General features: G+C 39.2%; 1 protein-coding gene across 5 annotated transcripts in view; it reads left to right on the top strand.

Moving 5' to 3' along the window:
• Positions 1–18247, top strand: part of PTPN20 (protein tyrosine phosphatase non-receptor type 20) — a 130274-nt gene extending 112027 nt beyond the window's left edge. For all 5 annotated transcript variants that reach the window (XM_047703049.1, XM_047703052.1, XM_047703051.1 and 2 more), the window contains 4 exons: positions 3597–3931; positions 7754–7969; positions 15147–15209; positions 16078–18247. In XM_047703049.1, the coding sequence (XP_047559005.1) occupies positions 3597–3931; positions 7754–7969; positions 15147–15209; positions 16078–16143 (680 nt within the window). In that variant the 3' untranslated portion in view covers positions 16144–18247. The remainder of the gene's footprint in view (positions 1–3596; positions 3932–7753; positions 7970–15146; positions 15210–16077) is intronic.
• The last annotated feature ends 901 nt before the right edge of the window (positions 18248–19148 follow it).

Below are 19148 nucleotides of genomic sequence, written 5' to 3'. Positions count from 1 at the left end.
TGTGACAGGCCCCTACAAGTGAATCTCAGCTCAGGCCGTGGGCTTTTAGAACAAAGGCCTGCCAGTCTCTGTGTATAACTACTCTTGTTTTAAGAAACAGTTTTTGCCTTGCTGTGGCATATTTGTAGAGACTGAACACTTAACCACAGACCATCAAACTGGAAAGTAGAGTGTGCACAGCAGCATTCCATCATCAAATGGAAGTGGTATATACAAGATTGTGTTTGGGCAGGCCTTGAAGGCAGGAGCAAGTTAGATGAAGGAGGCAAAATGTCCACGGTCCCCATTCCTCCTACATTACCTATTCTCTTCCAGCCTGCATCTGTGGCCTCATGAGGGGTTCCCTATAATTAGTTGACCAAGGAAGAGAAAACTAGAATGTGGTTGATAGATGGTTCTGCACCATATGGAGACACCACCTATAAGTAGACAGCAGCAACACTACAGCCTTTTTGGAGGGGACATCCTTGAAAGACAGTGATGAAGGGAAATCTTTCCAAATGGTAGAACTTTTAGCAATATACTTGGTTGTCCATTTTGCCTAGGTGCAATGGGCAGAAGTACAAATCTGTACCAATTCAGGGACTGTGGCCAATGGCTTTGCTGGATGGTCAGTGACTTGGAAGGAACATGATTGGAAGGTTGGTTATAAGGAGGTCTGAGGAAGAGGTGTGTAGATAGGCCTCTCTGAATGGGCAAAAACCATGAACATATTTGTGTGAGCGAATGTCATTGAAAGGTGACTTAAGGAGAGAATTTTAATAATCAGGTGGATAGAATGACGCATTCTGTGCATACCAGTCAGTCTCTTTCTCAGCCAATTCTATCGTTACCCATTGGATTCATGAACAAAGTGGAAATGCTGGTGGGAATAGAAGTTATGAATAAAGAGGCTCAGCAACTTGAACTTCTAGTCACCAAGGCTGACCTTGTTATGGTCACTGCTGAGTGTCCAGTTTGCCCACTACAGATCTCAGCACCGAGGCCCCAACATGACACCGCTTCCCGGGGTGTTCAGCCAATACCTGATGACAGGTTGATTATACTTCTATCACAGAAGGAACAGTGCTTTTTTCAGTGCTTTTCTTACAGAATAGATACTATATGGATTTGCCTTACCTGCATGTAGTACTTCTACCAAATCTGCCATCCATAGACACACAGAATGCCTTATCTAACATCATGGTAGTCCACACAGCATTCTTCTGTCCAAGGAGCTCACCTTAAGGCAAATGGCTTTGGAAGTGGGCACATGCTTATGGAATTCACTGGTCTCAACATATTCCTCATCCTTCTGAAGCAGCTGGCTTGATAGGGCAGTGAAATGGCCTTTTGAGGACTCTTACAGTGCCAGCTAGGTGGCAGCACCTCAGAGGGCTGGAAGCTAGTATATGCTCCAGATTAGCACCCAGTATACATTGCAATTTCTGCCATAGCCAGGATTCAGGGAGTGGTATGACTCACTGAGACCTCTAGTGATCCAGTAGCAAAGTTTTGCTTCCTGTGTCTGTGACCTTATGCTCTGCTAGTCTTGTGGTCTTAGTGGCTGTCTTCAGTAATTTTGTTTGGCTTTGATGTGGTCTTTCCATCCACAAACTTGGTCTTCTTTGATGGGTAGCAGATCAGGGACTTACTTGTGGACCATGAAGTCTAGAAGAATTGCTGCATTATAGAGAACAAATTATTAGCCACTTTGAGTAAGGGTTTCTCCTCTGAAAAGAATGAATAATGTACTTCATTCAAAAGATTGTTTTGAAGTTCAGATGGGTGATATATGCAGAGCAGATACATGTTGCCTGGACCTGGAGTGCATGTTTGCATTAAATTCTACAGTTGTCTCTCCTCTTAGGGGAACATTTCTTTTATGATCGCTTGAGTTCTTTCTTTCCTGCTGTGTATTCCATAGTTTGCTTCTGAAATTCCCTTTGTGTATTTTCTTTACATGCTCTGTATGCTTTAACATTTTAATATTGTCATCATGTTTTTTGTCTTTTTTCCTGAATATTGTCATCATGTTTTTTGTCTTTTTTCCTGAGTTATGGGAAAATTCCTTGAGCCAGTTTTCTAAATCACTGACATTTTTTCCATTCACTTCTCACTTTAGAAGTTTTAATTGAGTGATTGTGGTTTTTATTTGAAAGCAAGCTGTTATTATTTTAGATAGTTTAATTTTCACACATTTAACCTCCCTTTTAAAAATAAAAAATGCTTTCTGCTATAAAGTAGTATATGTTCACTATAAAAATTTTAGATTATAAATAGCCACTATGAACATTTTGGTGAATACTTGCCAGGTTTATTATTATATGTTTATATATGATGTATTTGTATATATGTCTCTATATATGTACATACATACATAATGAAAGATATCACTGTAATACTTTTGTTACCTCCTTTATAATTTAATAATATAACATGTCAGTAACCATAGATGTATGTTATTCTTTTAAATAATAATATTCTTTCAGATTTTGTTTTAAATAAATATAGGAGTTTTTAAAATATTCTTCCCTCTTATAGAAAGGAAAACATTTGCTATGATTTTTAAAAATTGTCTCTTTTTGTGAGGAACTGGCTATCTTTATATATGTAGTGATTGTATTTTCAATTTGTTCATATTTACAAGGGGAAGTTTACGTTTGCTGTGTTGGAATCTGAGAAGAGTTCTGTCAGAAACTATGTAAGGCCCTGTTTAGTTATCTTGGACATAACCTGTTGGCCAGATAAGTGGTCCACAAGACCCTTGAGCAGTAAAGAGGGGCTACTGGTGAGACTGCTGCATGGTAGGGAAGGTCCATCCTTTGCTGAGGGCATTTATTGTCTATGTGGGAGCTGTGGTCAAGCCAGAGATCCAGCTGTCTATGTAAAATGATAAAAGAGCTCTGGGCCAAGTGATATTTATGAGTAGGCCAAGTAGTGGGCTTCTTCTTTCATATTTGTTGCAAGAGTCCATGTTAGGTGAGTTCCATGTTACTTGGACCAAGTCCCTTCATAGCACCATTTTGCCACAATATTTTTGCTTTGATTAGCATGCTGCTTCACCCAGTGAATGGTGAGGATGTTGTCTGCCATGTACTTGGGGCATTGGTAGAACTCCATTAATCCTTGGGTTTGCAACTGACCAACTGACCAACTATCATAGTCTTTTTTTTTTTTTTTTTTTTGATGGTCCTTACGGCTCTGGGCTTGCAGGTTCTCTGGATTCATAGGAGAATGGCATTCACTTACTCCCTCAGAGGGCTCTTCCTTTGCTGTGTTCATTTGCAGACTAATATGTAACTCCCTTGGTCTAATCCTACCTGTGCCATACCTAACAGAAATCTCCCAAAGTGTCTGGACACTGATGGCATCTATCTCTGTTTAGGAGAAGCAGATAAAAACAAAAAACTTTCCTCATTGTGTATTTTGTAGGTCATGCTAATAGGTTTGGGGGAGGGGGAAGAATTTAAATTCATGGACTCATATAACTCCTACATCATCTTGTCTCCTGGTCAAAGAGATGGATTTACCAGTATGAAATACATTTATGAATCCAGGTGTATTGTATCTCCTACTTTTCCTTTATCTACCAGATATTTCTGTTTTTATGATAGATGATTCAACACGCGTTCCTCTTGGAGAAAACAAGGACTACATCAATGCTAGCTATATTAGAATAGTCAATTCTGGAGAAGAGTATTTTTATATTGCTTCTCAAGGACCACTGCCAAGTACCACAGATGACTTTTGGCAAATGGTTCTAGAGAATAACTCTAATGTTATTGTCATGATAACCAGAGAGATAGAAAGTGGAATTATCAAATGCCACCATTACTGGCCCATTTCTATGAAGAAGCCTATGGAATTGAAAAACTGTCGCATCTTCCTGGAGAACTATCAGATACTTCAATATTTCATCATCCGAATACTTCAAGTTGTGAAGAAGTCTGTAAGTTTAAAAAAAAAAAATCAGTAGGAGAGATATTAAGATAAGTCACCTGTCAGGATGAGAAGTTAGGATTAGGATGTGTTATAGACTGGGGATACTTTTTTGAGTAACTTGTTTTTTAATGCTCCCTGATACCAGAAACTAAGACACCACTGTGTCTGCTTCTTAACCAAACTGACTGGAGAGATGAAAAACCTAAACAGGGGAGGTGGGGCAGGGAGCAACAGTATTGGAAGTTGCCTAATCCTGGGATGTCCTTTGGCTGCTTCTGTTGAGTGTGACAGAGATGTATGGAGTCTTTAAGGTATATTTTAACCGCTGTGCCAGATACAATCACCGCTGTACTGATTATTGGAGACTTGGGTATGCTTACTGATACTTTCAGTTCATGAGGGATGCTTTGAGGGCCTGGAAGGGAAGTACGTAGCTTCGTGTACGGCTTGGAGGAAGGTTTGCTGGAGGAGGGAACATATGGATTGAGAACTACTCAAATGAAAAAGATGGAAAGAAAAAGTAGGTAATCAAGATCTAAAATAGCATGGGGGTATATATAGAGAATTGCAGGTAATTAGGTGTTTCAGGAAGGTAAAAGTTTAATGCCAAGGAATAATGAGAGGTGAGATGAGGCTATAGAAAGTAAGCAGGGAGCAGTCAGAACGTGAAATATCTTGGATGTTGGCTAAGGAGCACAAACTTCTTTACGAAGATAATTAGGAGACATTGAAGAATTTCAATAAGCAGGTGCCATGATCAGTCAGGGCAGTTGGTATTGAGATGGAAAGCAGATACTTTGGTGTTTTTTTCATATCAGATTGGCTGACTTATATGTGGCTTATGACTCGTGACTTTTTTTTATGAGCAGTCAAAATTAAGCTATCCAATACAATAGCTACATGTGGCTATTTAAGCTTAAATTTAATTCAGTGTCTCACTTACAGTAGCCATATTTGTAGTGTTTAGTTACATGTCACTAGTGGCTATCATATTGGGCAGCACATATTTAGAACATTTGCATCATTGTAGAAAGTTCTGTTGGGATGTGATGATTTCTAAAATCTAAAACTCATAAATTTCTTGCTTTAATAGATTCAAAAAATAGAAAAGGAATGGTTTATAGGAGAAAGTGATGAGTTCCATTGCTCTAAGTGGATTTAATTAGCAAGTAGGTGATACATGTGTTTGAGAGGAATGAAGGGGATGGTAGTTAAACAGGAAGTCTGATAAGAGTGATGAGTCATCACCAAAGAAGTTGATTGGAGTCCAAGAAATAACTAAGAAAAAGGTTGCTGGAAGTGCTGGAGTTGGAACCCATAAATTTTCAATAGCAATAAAATATATACCTACACGATTATTTTCTTCCCAGCAGCCTAACTATGGGATTCCTGGGCACTGGTTATGGAACTGATCCAGATGTTGTCCACTACGTGTGGTAAGATTCAAAGGATGAAGGGTGTTAACGGTTTGGTAGGAACATGATTCAGATAATCAGCCATGAAGTCTAAATTTAGGGCGACAAATGGAACCAGGAGCCAGTCAAGTAAGAGTAAGTGGAGGACATAAAGGACAAAGGAACTCCATTTGGTCACATTGTTGTTGGAGTAGTAGTGAGGCACAAATGAGGTGGTAGCAGATGATCTTCTGGTCAGAAAGTGATGTTGGAGTTTATAAACTGGAAAATTTTTGATACTGGACATTATAGGTAATGATAAGTTCAGGGAGTGACCATCACTGTGAGGACTAGAAGAAACGAGTAGTCTCCTTTGCAAGAGAGAAATACAAATGCTATGAGGTTAGAGTGTCCGTTGGGCTGTTGAGACTTCAGGTTTGCCCTGGATGATGTCAGAGCCTGTGGGAGAGGGAAGGTCAGGGTTTTCAGTGAATGTGGCAGATGGACTGGAGGCTAAAGCCACTGGGTCACAGCAATGAGAGGGTGAAGGTATGAAGCTAAGGGGTATGAGACTCAAAAGGGAGTGGGGTTTTTCACAAGAAGAAATGGTGGATTGGAAACAGCCAACAGATTGGCAGCAAGGAGTACCCAACCTAATCTTTATGCTCTGTGGGACCTGGAGACGGGAGAATAGGTGGCCTCCATGGCGGGGTTGGGGTGGGGGAGAGGCTGCAGAGAAAGAAGTACTGTGGGAGGCAAGGAAGGAAATGGAGGAAGCATCTAGGGAAATGACGAGGATTTCAGAGAGTTTACTATGAGATATGGGGCATCTGTGTGCAAGGGGAGAGGTTGACAAGTTAAAGGAGTAGGGTGGGAGGGAAAGATGGAATTGAAAATTATGAGGAGGATCTGCGCATAGGTGGTAACCAGGGGGGCCAAGAACGATGGCTGACACTTGCTGGTTGTGTGCTAGCCCTTGCGCTTGGTTGTGCACCTGGGAACTCACCTCAGCCCTCAGTCCCCCAGGACTTGTTGATTCCCTCCCATGTTAACCAGGTGTTGTGCCAGGTGCCAGAGACAGAACACACACACAGTCTCAGCTCTTAGAGTGCTTATGGTCTAGTGGGAAAGGAAGTTCCAGCTGACTTGTGAGGCACATATTATGGCAGAAGAAAGACAGCCTGCTTGAAGAGTATAGGCAGGTGGGAGGCACAGAGGAATGATCTGTTTGCAAGGACGAAAAATCTAGGGTCCGCCTGTGGAGCCTTGGCAAGGGGTTGGTGGCCTTTGGGCTGAGGCCCACAGGCTTCAGAAGCACGGGGTTCATGTTTGAAGAATCTGCATCGGGATTAGGTCAGGAAAGTGGTGAGGACTACCTTTATGGACATTCTTAGTGATCACCAGTGGCAGAAGAGATTTAAGCCCTGAAACACGCATGGTAGGGTTAGAGCTGTCCTCAACTTGGTGCCTTCGCAAGCTTTGCAAGGGGTGTTGGCATCATTCAATTTCATGTACCAGTGTGTCAAACTTGAGTTTTCTATTTGAGACTTAGGGAAATTTATTCCTGTTTGGAACGCAGGAAAAATGGGTGCATTAGGGAGAAGCAGGGGAGGAGCAAGAGACCCATCCTGAGTTTTCCCACAAGGGTTCCCCGTGAAGTAAAATGAGGGCTTCACACTGGGAAAGGCTCCCACTTTGGAAGGGATGATGGGTAAACTCAAAGTGCTTTATCTGTCCACTCTGAGGAGTTTCATGACTGTGTTTCTAGGGGGCTCAGCACAAAAGTGGGGGCACAGTCCACTCACTCGGTCATCACCTACCCTGTCCTCATCAGCAGAAGAGGTTAGGGCCCTGCCGGTCAAGCAACTTGGCAGCGCCTACCTTTAAATTTAGTATCATAATATTTAAGCTAAGATAGAACGCTTTCATTAATGCGCTAGCCCATCTTTCGCTCTGAGTTTCTCAGGTTCTTGGTGTTTCTGCAGTACCATGGTCCAGAACAAAGATGGTAGATCTGAATTCAGGAGGCCTGCAGTATAGTCCCAGCTCTAAACATGTGAGCTTTCTGACCTAACATGTATCTCCCAATCACCCTAATCCTTACTTTTTCATCTGTAAGATGGGGATGAAACAGTCCCTTCCTCCCAGAGCTGGCATGAGGATTAAATGAAAGAACGCATGTGAAGTCTCTAGCATACCCGGCACATCGCGAGTGCTTAAATCGTGCTACCTCTTCGTAGTGTGATTTTCATTATTGTATGACCACAGAGCCTTTAGTAGTAGTAGTGGTAGTAATAGTAGTAGTAGTAGTAGTATATTAGAAATTCAATTTAGATCTTTAATATAAGAAGTTGATAAATCTCTCTCTTCCCCTCCCTCCTCCCTCCGTCCCTCCTTCTCTGTCCGCTTTTCTCCCTCCCCTTCTCTCTCCACAGACAGGAAGTAGTCATTTTGTAAAACACTTGCAGTTCACCAGCTGGCCAGACCATGGCACTCCTGCCTCGGTAGATGGCTTCATAAAGTATGTGCGTTATGTGAGGAAGAGCCACCTTACAGGACCTATCGTTGTTCACTGCAGTGCTGGTGTGGGCCGGACGGGGGTGTTCCTCTGTGTGGATGTTGTGTTCTGTGCCATTGAAAAGAGCTTTCCAGTAAGTGTGTGAATTAAACAGATAACTGATGCTGTTAGTAAACATTCTACTTGTAACAGCCTTCTAGTACCTAGAGACTAAGATTGGGCCTTCAGGAGAACTCAGTAAAGAGAAAGCCTGTGAACTTTGGGGACCTGCTTCTCAATTCAGTGCCGCAGGTTCCCAGAGGTGGCTGTGATGATGACAGTACAGAAAGCACATGAAGGACATGGGACAGTGTTGGGACCACAGTAGAGGCACAGTGAATGTGACTTAATTTCTCTTTCCTCCCCTCTTCCCACACCTAAGGTTTTTAAATCTTGTTAAAGAATGTTGATGAAGTATAGGCCTGTTCCTAATGAACAGAAGTGCATGCACATGAGCGCATTGGAAAAAATGTGGACTTCAGGGTTTTAATGAGAGGTCCCTAGCTTGGACTGCTAGTTTTGCCTCATACTTTAGATTTTGGTGACATTGTGCACATTGCTCATCCTCTTGGAAACCCAGTTTTCTCTTATGTAAAATAAGGATAATAATATTGTTGGGTTTGAGTCCGTCATTAATAATTCTTTGCTTTCCTTCTGAATTTGGAACCAGCTGAGAGATAGACCCAGGAATTAGACACATATTAATTATCCTATTACCTCTACTGTTGATTAAACTGCTTAGGGAATGTGACCTGAGATTTGTGGCCAGAAAGCCTGACTCACTGAACTGTTTTTCCGGCACTGGGGAAGTGCAAAGGGCCTGTTTATGAGCAGGCCCTGGGGTGGGGGGTGGGGAGTGGCTCTTACCACCAGGACCACAAGGAATGGAAAATAACCATACCTCTGGCATGAGAAAGCGGGCTACCAGGCATTTGCCCTGCCAGACAAATTCTGCAGTTAGATGATTGTCACAAAAACGAAATCTCAGTTCCATCGGGCCTTCCCTACCTAGTTAAACCCTGACTGTGGGAGGCTCTCCCTTGGCAGCAGAATGGCTGTTTTGGTTCCAGAACTCACCATCCTCAGGCCATATTATTTGGGAGGGTGGGAAAACGGCCTCTCCCCGTAACTCGTTGGAGGACAGAGGAAATTTCTTTTTGTCAGAAACTTGAGCCGGTATCTCCCAGCATTTCAGCTGCTTCCAAGTTGTAGCCCCTTGCCTGACCTAACCGCTGTGGGAGATGCTGATCGGTTTGGGCCTGTCAGGACTACTCCAGACTGTAAGGCTGAGAGTGAGAGGGGAATGGTTTTTCAAAGCAAACTCAGAGAATGAATATAAACTAGACAGTCCCCTCCAGTCTCCCCCCAACAAAAAAAGACCAATGTGCTAAAAAAAAATGCTGAAAATTTAAGTAGTATAATTCTGATATTACCCATTCCCATAACTAATGTTGTTTGATCCTTTTAGCAGAAATTTGTTAGTATGATTTTTTTATATATTTCCCATTATAATTTCTTAAATAATTGATTTATGTTTGTCCTCATTTTATTTCCTTGTAGAAACTGTAAAACCTGTAAATATTATACTTCATGATCCTAAGGAGCACTGTTTTCTCCCACATTTTATCTTCTTTAAACTCAAAATGTGTTTTATAATGAGTCAGGTTTAATTGACAGTGTTTTTCTTAGTGGTACATAAAATAATGATACATTTTGCAATTAAAGATGCTTAGATTTGAGAGAGTAATTCAAAAATAGAAAATGCATCCATTGTTTCCCTATTGGCTTTCCACAGAACCTTGAACCGTCACATGGTCTTACTGATAGCCCTTTCTACTCTTTTCAGAAATTTTGTCCAGATGTTCCTAGAAATTGAGAGTAAGCATTTAGAAACTTCAAAGCAGTTTGCTGTATTGCTGTGACATCCAAGAGTGTGGCCAGTGAGGGGGACTGGTCTTAGTGAACAGGGTGTAGACCAGTTTGTGTGTTGTGGGACTCACACGCAGCGTCGTACATGCAGCAAGCTACGCCCGAGCTGTGTGAGGCTGCACACTTGTGACCTGCAACGTCGTAAGATGCCTTGATCAATTATAACTCTAAAGGATATGAAAAGCTGAGAATATGTAACCATTTATTTATTTTTTAATTGTTACTTTTATAGCCATTTGCATTTTTAATCACACCTGCTTAAAAATCCGTAAAATGTTGGGAGGAAACGGGCTCTTACCTTGCAGAAACACTGAGATTGCTCTGTAGTTGGAACATTCTCGATCGACCTTTCTCCTCTAACAGTCTTAGTTATTGTATTATCACATAATGAAGTGAATAATCCAGAATTTAGCACATTAGCCTTTTCATAATGAAAAATTCTTACAACACCACTGTGCACCCTGTCCAGTTTACCCTGCAGGGGTTTGTGTTTTTGTTTGTTTTTGTTTCTGTTCTTCGTAGTAAGAGTCTCTTGATGAAGCAGTGTGATTTATCTCTGGGTACCAGTTTCCTGATCTGTGTAATACCTCAGATGGCTTTCTTACCCTTGCAGCTCTGCGACCAGAACATAATCCTACGCAAAGCTCAAGCTCCAAATCACATCAGGTTACAGTGTAATACTTTGCATTTCTGCACAGTTTAGAGCTAGTTGTTTGTCAGTAATCCAACGGAAAAAAGGAAGAATTCTTCCTTCTTAACACTTCATGTTCAAATAACATGCATGCTGAAAGAATCACCGTTAGCCACATCCCCGTATCCATTAAGCTGCAGTGCCGAACGCCTTGATATTTGCATTTGCTTCATAGGTTGGTACCACTGCATACCATTAGCCCATCCCTGAATCTGTCAAGCTGTCATGTCATTAGAAAATGGTACTTTCTGTGGGCCTCTCCTCGTGCACCTGCCCGAGGAGCACACAGCCCTGAACCATTGCCTGACCTCCTCATAGGTGGGCAGTGAGCACTGAAGGGGCCTGTGCAGTGTGGGGGGAGAAAAAGAAAAGAAAAGAAGATGGTACTTTAACTGTCCTTTTTGCCACATATTTACCCCAAATTTCCAAAACATCTTCAATAGCCATTCTTCATTGTCCTGGTAATTGTGTATGGGTTTTTAATCTTAGCAATTCAAAGCACTATTTTGTGAGTCTGCAGAACATTAATGTTACAAGTGAAAAATAATGAACATCAGCTTCTGTTTTTTAAATGTAATATTCTTTTAAATATTTCTTTTTTCTTTGAACAAAAGACATGTGTTCAAAGGAACTTTTGAACTTATTTCTTTTTTCTGAAAATGAAAAATACATTTTAATAGTTTGTTTGCTTTGTTAGCCAGTACATCATTGCAATTAAGACAGGTGTGGTTTAAGCATTCAGTCAATAATGGCTATGAGATTCAACATAAGGAATTATAGTTCCAAGTAAAATGAACATGAACTCTTTCTGCCTTCATATCTTTGCAGTGACCCCCATTATCATCATTCGGTTAACCACTAAAGCTGCATTCAGAAAGCTGTGTTTTTCTGGATGAGGCAGTGCAGTGAAACTTGTTTTACCATCATTAAATTAAGATTAAAAAGGAATAATATAAATTCATTTCCATAAATTGTCTAATCTTAATTATAAATTTAAAAATAGGCTTTCAGTAACAGTTTTTAAATTCAGTGAGATTTCATTTTGTTATATTTCCTCGTACGGATCATACTTTTGGTTTCGAGTCTAAGAACTCCTTACCTAGCCTAGGTCCCGAATAACTTTTGCTATATTGTTTTCTCAACGTTCTGTGTTTTATGTTTAACATTTAAGTCCATAATCCATTTTCAGTTAATTTTTGTATAAGGTATGAGGTTTAAGTTAAGGTTTACTTTTCCTTTCTTTATTTTTTTTAAAATTTTTTGCCTATGTTTGCCTTTTTGCCTAATTATGTCTAATTTTCTAACACCATTTGTTGAAAAAGCTGTTCTTCCTCTCTACCAAATTGTTTTGCACCTTCATCAAAAATCACTGGGCATGTTTGTGTGGGCCATTTTCTGGTTATATATTCTGTTCCATTGGTCTGTGTGTCTATCCTTTTACCAATACTACTCTATAGATTCCTGTATCTATATAGTAAGTTTTAACATCAGGAAGAATGATTCCTTTATTCTTTTTCAAAATTGTTTTAACTCTTACAGAGTCTGTGCTTTCCCACATAGGTTTTAGAATTAGCTTGTCTACGTCTACAAAAAAGCTTGCAGGATTTGGTAGGAATTTCTTTAAAGCTGTAGATCAATTTGGGGAGAACATCATGACATCTTTGCTATGTTGAATCCTCCAATTCATGAACATGGCATGTCTTTTCATTTATTTAGGTCTTCTTTAATTTCCTTCATCAGCATTTTCTCATTTTCAGCATTTATATCCTATATGTGTTTTTTTAGATTTCCTCTTTGGAGCAATTATAAATGGATTGTGTTTTTTACTATCAGCTTCCACATTTGCATTGTTAGCATGTAGAAATGTGATTGTTTTTGTGTGCTGATCTTCTGTGCTGTGATTTCGTTGAACTCACTAAATCTAAGAGGGTTTGGGGGGAAGGTTCTATTTTGTTCTGTTTTTAGATTCCTTGGGATTTTCTACATAGACAATCATTCTAGTTACAGATAGGGACAGATTTTTCTCTTCCGTTCCAACGTGCATGCCTCTTGTTTCTTTTTCTGGCCTTGTGAAGCTACCTAAAACTTTAAGTATTAGATTGAATAATACATGTGGTGAGAGTGAACATTCTTGCCATTACTAATATTAGGGGGAAAGCAAATTAAAACAATTTGTTTTGTGGGGTGCCTGGGTGGCTCAGTGGGTTAAGCCACTGCCTTCGGCTCAGGTCATGATCTCAGGGTCCTGGGATCGAGTCCCGCATCGGGTTCTCTGCTCAGCAGGGAGCCTGCTTCCCTCTCTCTCTCTGCCTGCTTGTCTGTCTACTTGTGATCTCTCTGTCTGTCAAATAAATAAATAAAATCTTTAAAACAACAACAACAACAACAACAAAAAAACAATTTGTTTTGTGAAAGACCCCATGAAGAGAATGAAAAGACAAGCTACGGATTTGGGGAAACTGCAAATAACATATCCAACAAAGATTTTACATTTAGAATTTAGAAAGCATCCTCAAAACTCAGTAGTAAAGAACAGAAACCACAAAAGGAGCCAGTTAGAAAATTGGTAAAAGATATGAAGAGACATTTCACCAAAGAGGATAAAAAGATGACAAATTACCACATTTAAAAGATGTTCAGCTTCATTAGCTTTTAGGGAAATGAAATTAAAACTATGATGAAATATCACTAGACATCTATCAGAAAGACAAATATAAAAAATGACACCACCAGGGGCTGGTTGAAGAAACAAGTTGAAGAAAGAGTTGAAGAAATGAGATTAACCATTTGTTGCTTGTGGGAATATAAAATGGTATACCCATTCTAGAAAATAGTTTTAAAATTTTTTCTTTTCTTTTCTTTTCTTTCCTTTCCTTTCCTTTCCTTTCCTTTGAGAGACAGCACAAGATCAGTGTGGGGGGAGGGGCAGAGGGAGAGAGAGAATATTAAGCAGGCTCCACATTCATTGCAGTCCCCAACACAGGCCTTGGTTTCATGACCCTGAGATCATGACCTAAGCCAAAATAAAGAGCCACATTCTTGACTGACTGAGCCACCCAGGTCCCCCTGCAATTTCTTTAAAACAAACAAAAAAGAAACTAAACTAAATTTACCGTATAACTCCAGCAATAGCACTCTTGGGTGTTTGTCCCAGAGAAATGAAAACCTACCTTCACACAAAAGCCTGTATGTAAATGTTCACAGTAGATCTGTTCATAATAGCCCAAAACTGGAATTAACCTAGATGTCCTTCCACAAGCTGATGATTCAACAAACCAGTATATATCCATACCATCCATACTACTAAACAATAAAAAGGAGTGAACTATTGATAGGCACAATTTGGATATGTCTCAAAGCAATTATGCTGAATGAAAAAAAGTCTCAAAAAGTTAGATATCATGTGATTCCACTCATATAATCTTGTTGAAGTAACAGAACAGTCAATAGGGAGAACAGATGACTGGTTGCCAAGGGTTAGGAACGGAGCTGGATGAGCAGTTCTAATGGATGACAGGAGAAAGTCCTGTGGTGGAACCGTTTTGTATCTTGATTGTGGTTGCAGTTACCGGAGTCTTCACATGGGATAATATTGCACAAAAATACACAAACGCATCACACAATCGCACAAATGATTGCCTGAAAAAAATGGAAAAATCTGAATAGGTTCCATGGATCATACCAAAGTCGGTTTCTGGGTTTTGCTATTATTCTATATGCATATAGGATGGCATAATTGGGGGAGATTGGGTGAAGGGCACATAGGATCTTCATGTACCTTTTTTTTCTAACTTACTGTATATCTCTAATTCTAGTATAAAATTTTTAATGGCTCAATTAAAATTTTAAATTATCATAAAAACAAAAAGTTATAAATATAAAGGAATGGTTACATTTTCATCTATTTGGGGTTTATAGTTAGCAAACCTTAAAATTTCATGTTTTGATGTGGTCTTGCTGAACATGACTGGTCCTCAACTTGCACCACTTGACTCTCCAGGCAAGTTTAGCAGCACCTGAGCTGGTCTGTAACCTGTTCTGCTGGTGATGCTCCTTGATGCTGCTGTCAGATTGCCAGAAGAGTTTCTAAACACTTAACTACCAGTTTCTGGGCTCATCTTATTGTGGAATAGCAACAGTCTCTTGCAGACCTGCATCAGCTCAGCAGCCACATTGGGTACTTTGGTCTCCATGCACAGGTGCAGACTCTGGTGTCTGGCCAACTGTTGCTCAGGGTCTCCATTTGAGCCGAGAAGGCTCTTTAGATGAGAAACAGCTGTGTTACTACAGGGCCAGAAAAAGTATCCTGTGCTTCAGACTTTTCCAGAATCACAGTGCTGCTTTAAGTTTTCCCTCTGGAGAACAGAAAAGTGGACATGGGCAAATTTGTTGTTATTTCTTTTGGAGAGCATTTCTTATTGTAAATGATTGCTTCCTGCTTTTCCCTGGAAACCCCTTTAACCTAAAGTCTTCCTTACCCATTAGACTAGGTTAAAAATAGTATGTTTTCTTATAGCTGAAAATGAGAACTTTCTGGTTAAATTTTGACATCTCTTTAACTGGGAAGAATTATGGAGTACTCATTTGGCAGTCTGTGGGTTTGTGTTTTCCCCCAAGTGAATAATACAAAATCACTGTCATCCTGTTGCAGTTCAACATCAAGAATATAGTGACCCAAATGAGAGAACAGCGTTACGGCATGATTCAAACAAAGGTAAGCTCTCACTACATAAATTCTAACAAAAAGAATAATGAACATAAAGATTAACATGTATAGCATGTTACAATTTGTAAATCTCTTTTACCTACTTGATGTTATTGAATTCTCACTGCTTGGGGTAGACATGAATTTTTCTCTGTTATTACCGATGAAGTACTTCACCTTCAGAATAATGAAGTCTGTTCTGTGAGGTCGTTCATATAGCATGTGGAGGAGCCAGGCAGGAAACTGGTGCCCTGATGTCCAAACACATGCCTTGTCCATCCATGATGCCATGTTATTTAAGTAACATATCTAAAGTTATTCATAGGTTTCTGGATGACAGTTTCGGGATATTTACTTGCCACTAAATTATCAAAGTCATTGGCATGTCATAAAGGGATAGCATTGATGTTACAGATTAGTTATTAATCATTTGGGAGGGGGGATCAAGAGAGTATGGGTAATGAAAAGCAGCAACCCTACATCTTTAAGTTGACCTGTTCTTAGGCCAGTGTTAAATGATAGGAAGCATTTTATTTGAAGTTGGATTGCCTGAGAGACCTGAGGCTACACCTAAAGAAAAAAAAATTTTAATGTGATGTATCCAGGGAGATATAAGGAGATGGAGGTTGAGGGTAAGTTTCCACTCTGTTCAGTTAAGCCTTGAGTTAACCAGTTCTAGACCAAGCACTGTATTATGATCATTTTTCTTCCTGATAGTTAAAAAAATAATATATTTTCATAAAGAAGTTCCTGGCTAAATGTTTGCTCTTTTTAGGAACCTTCCTTTATGGTTGAAAATTACAACTATGTTTTCTGAAAGTGGATAGTGGTATTCAGCTACTTACCATCCTGTTATTTTTCATATGTATGTACATAGGAGCAGTATTTCTTTTGTTATAAAGTTGTGCTTGAAGTTCTTCAGAAGCTTCTGACTTTAGATTAAGAAAGACTTCTGTTGCCTCACATTTCAAATTATCAAGTGGCTTGGAGTCTTCTCACAAAGAACACGTTCTGGCTGTGCCGACGGGCTTTGCTTACGGGTACCATGTGCTTTCTTGGTGTATCATTTGACTTTTTTTCTGACAACTCCCTGAAGGCAGCATCATTTGGTTTGGGTTGAACAGTGTTTATCCATTAATCTTACTTAGATAATATCAAAATATACTCCCGCATTTTCCCGTGAAACAAAAGTTGCATAAAACAACTGCAGCCTATTTGGTTGACGGGATCACAGAGCCCAGTAATGGACTTAAACTGTACTCATTAAGATTTCATTTGCACAGGAAGCTAAAGGGAGCTGAGGATTTCCAGGACCTTATAAAGCCCTTACCTTATTCTGGAGAATACAGGGCCAGTAAATGCAAGATCACATCATGAGCTCTTAGAGGCCTTTTCAGGACGGTTACTTAACCCATGTTTTTTTTTTTTTTTTAAGCTAGAGTCTGTATTTTTAGCTTGTATTTGAATAACTCAATTCACTAATTAGGATGAATTAAACTTCCATACAAATTGGATTCCATTTTCTTATAGTTCCACACTCTTGGGGGGGCCCAGGGACCTCAGAGGTCAAGCTGCCTTTCTACAGCAGCTGCATAGGGACCTGTTGGTTTGGGAAGTATTTCATGGGTGGGCAGAGTTCCCCTGCTCCATCACATGAGCACACTGGTGAACAGTCCAAAACTAAAATAGATGTTTATATAGAAAGTCCAAGAGGAGATTTTTGTCCGGCTTGAGCTCCTTCCTATCCCACCCTAACACTTAACATATTACTCAGTCTGCTTTGTTAAAAGCACATATTATATTTTACTTGCCTCTTAGTCTTTGCCCTTTAGCTAACCAATAAACTTTGATATAAGCATTTTTACATAAGGCTGTGTATCTCTTACGCCAGATATATTTCTCAAACTAAGATCTTATGATAGTCATTTTTTTCTTCAGAGTTCCATTAAATCATTTCTTTCCATTACTGCCCCACCTCTGCTGTAACATTTAAAAGTTGGCTTTGGGAACTAGGTTTTGGAAAACCAAATTCATAGTTGTGAAAGGAAAACTTCCATATTCTCCTTTTGAAAAGATGTGGCCATTATTATATCCATCTTATTATAGGGCTTTGCCTCATACTATTACAGTGATATTTTGGTCAAGGAATTTTAGTGACCCGTTATACCTGATTATAAGCTATTTAGCAATTGCTACATGTGTTTGTACAGTGTAATTCAGTGGAGATCAGAATATTCTATGTATTATATGGAGAAAATTTCTAATATTAATGTAAATCTTAAATTTATAAGAGGCTTACTTTATTCCCTTGGCTGAATGAATATTTGAATTTGTTGAATTAAATTTGAAAATTTTCATTTTAGAAATAATTATATTCCAGAAATGTATTTTATATTAAATCAAATTGATAATTCTACCTATTTACATTATTCATATAAATAATAGTCTGTGCTAAACATTAATTTCATTTTGATGATTGGCCCTTAATATTTGTATCCCTAATTTTATTTTCTCTCTGTTATTGTAAAATAATAGATATGATGTACAACAGTACTCATGAGAAGGTTCTATGCTGTTACTTAAATGAAAAGACATACTTTGTAGTGCCTGAAGTATTTTTATTATCTAGACCTTGAAATGTTCTTGTAAAGAAAAATGCCACAATTTTGATGGTAAACATGTTTCTTCTTTAATGTATGCCTCCTATTTTTATAGCTGGACTAATTTTTAGTTTTTCAAAGAAATTAAATAAGTCAATATGGAAATACTGATTGCACTTGTTTTATTTCATTTTTGGAAAGTGAATTCCAAATTGAAAACTTTTGACTAATTGAAATACTAAGTTTCCTACCAACAACAAAAAAATCAATCTTAGCCTAGGATATGAATATGAAACTCCCACTGACACCTTTGTAAGTATATGAATGCTTATTTAGAGGAAAGTTTAAATCATTTAGATAAAAGCATATGTGCATTTATTAACATTCAATTTAAAATACATATATTTAAACTTGCATTGCACTTGATGGACTTACATGTTGGACCAAAGCTTTTCTGAAATAAACACTGTAGGTTTTATTCTCATAGAAGTCTTGGTAATTTATTTTTTCTTGGGCTTTTTACCCTGAATCTATGTAGAACATTATTGAATTTTCTTTTTTTTTTAATATTAAATTTTATTTTTTATAAACATATAATATATTTTTATCCCCAGGGGTACAGGTCTGTGAATCGCCAGGTTTACACACTTCACAGCACTCACCATAGCACATACCCTCCCCAATGTCCATAACCCCACCCTCTCGACCCCCCTCCCCCCATCAACCCTCAGTTTGTTTTGTGAGATTAAGAGTCACTTATGGTTTGTCTCCCTCCCAATCCCATCTTGTTTCATTTACTCTTCTCCTACCCCCTCAACCCCCCATGTTGCATCTCCTCTCCCTCATATCAGGGAGATCATATGATAGTTGTCTTTCTCCGATTGACTTATTTCGCTAAGCATGATACCCTCTAGTTCCATCCACGTCGTCGCAAATGGCAAGATTTCATTTCTTTTGATGGCTGCATAGTATTCCATTGTGTATATATACCACATCTTCTTTATCCATTCGTCTGTTGATGGACATCTAGGTTCTTTCCATAGTTTGGCTATTGTAGACATTGCTGCTATAAACATTCGGGTGCATGTGCCCCTTCGGATCACTACGTTTGTATCTTTAGGGTAAATACCCAGCAGTGCAATTGCTGGGTCACAGGGTAGTTCTATTTTCAACATTTTGAGGAACCTCCATGCTGTTTTCCAGAGTGGTTGCACCAGCTTGCATTCCCACCAACAGTGTAGGAGGGTTCCCCTTTCTCCGCATCCTCGCCAGCATCTGTCATTTCCTGACTTGTTAATTTTAGCCATTCTGACTGGTGTGAGGTGATATCTCACTGTGGTTTTGATTT

The sequence above is a fragment of the Lutra lutra genome, chromosome 14, assembly GCF_902655055.1.
Source record: "Lutra lutra chromosome 14, mLutLut1.2, whole genome shotgun sequence".
Lineage (NCBI taxonomy): Eukaryota > Metazoa > Chordata > Mammalia > Carnivora > Mustelidae > Lutra > Lutra lutra.
This window is presented reverse-complemented; position numbering and strand designations above follow the sequence as displayed.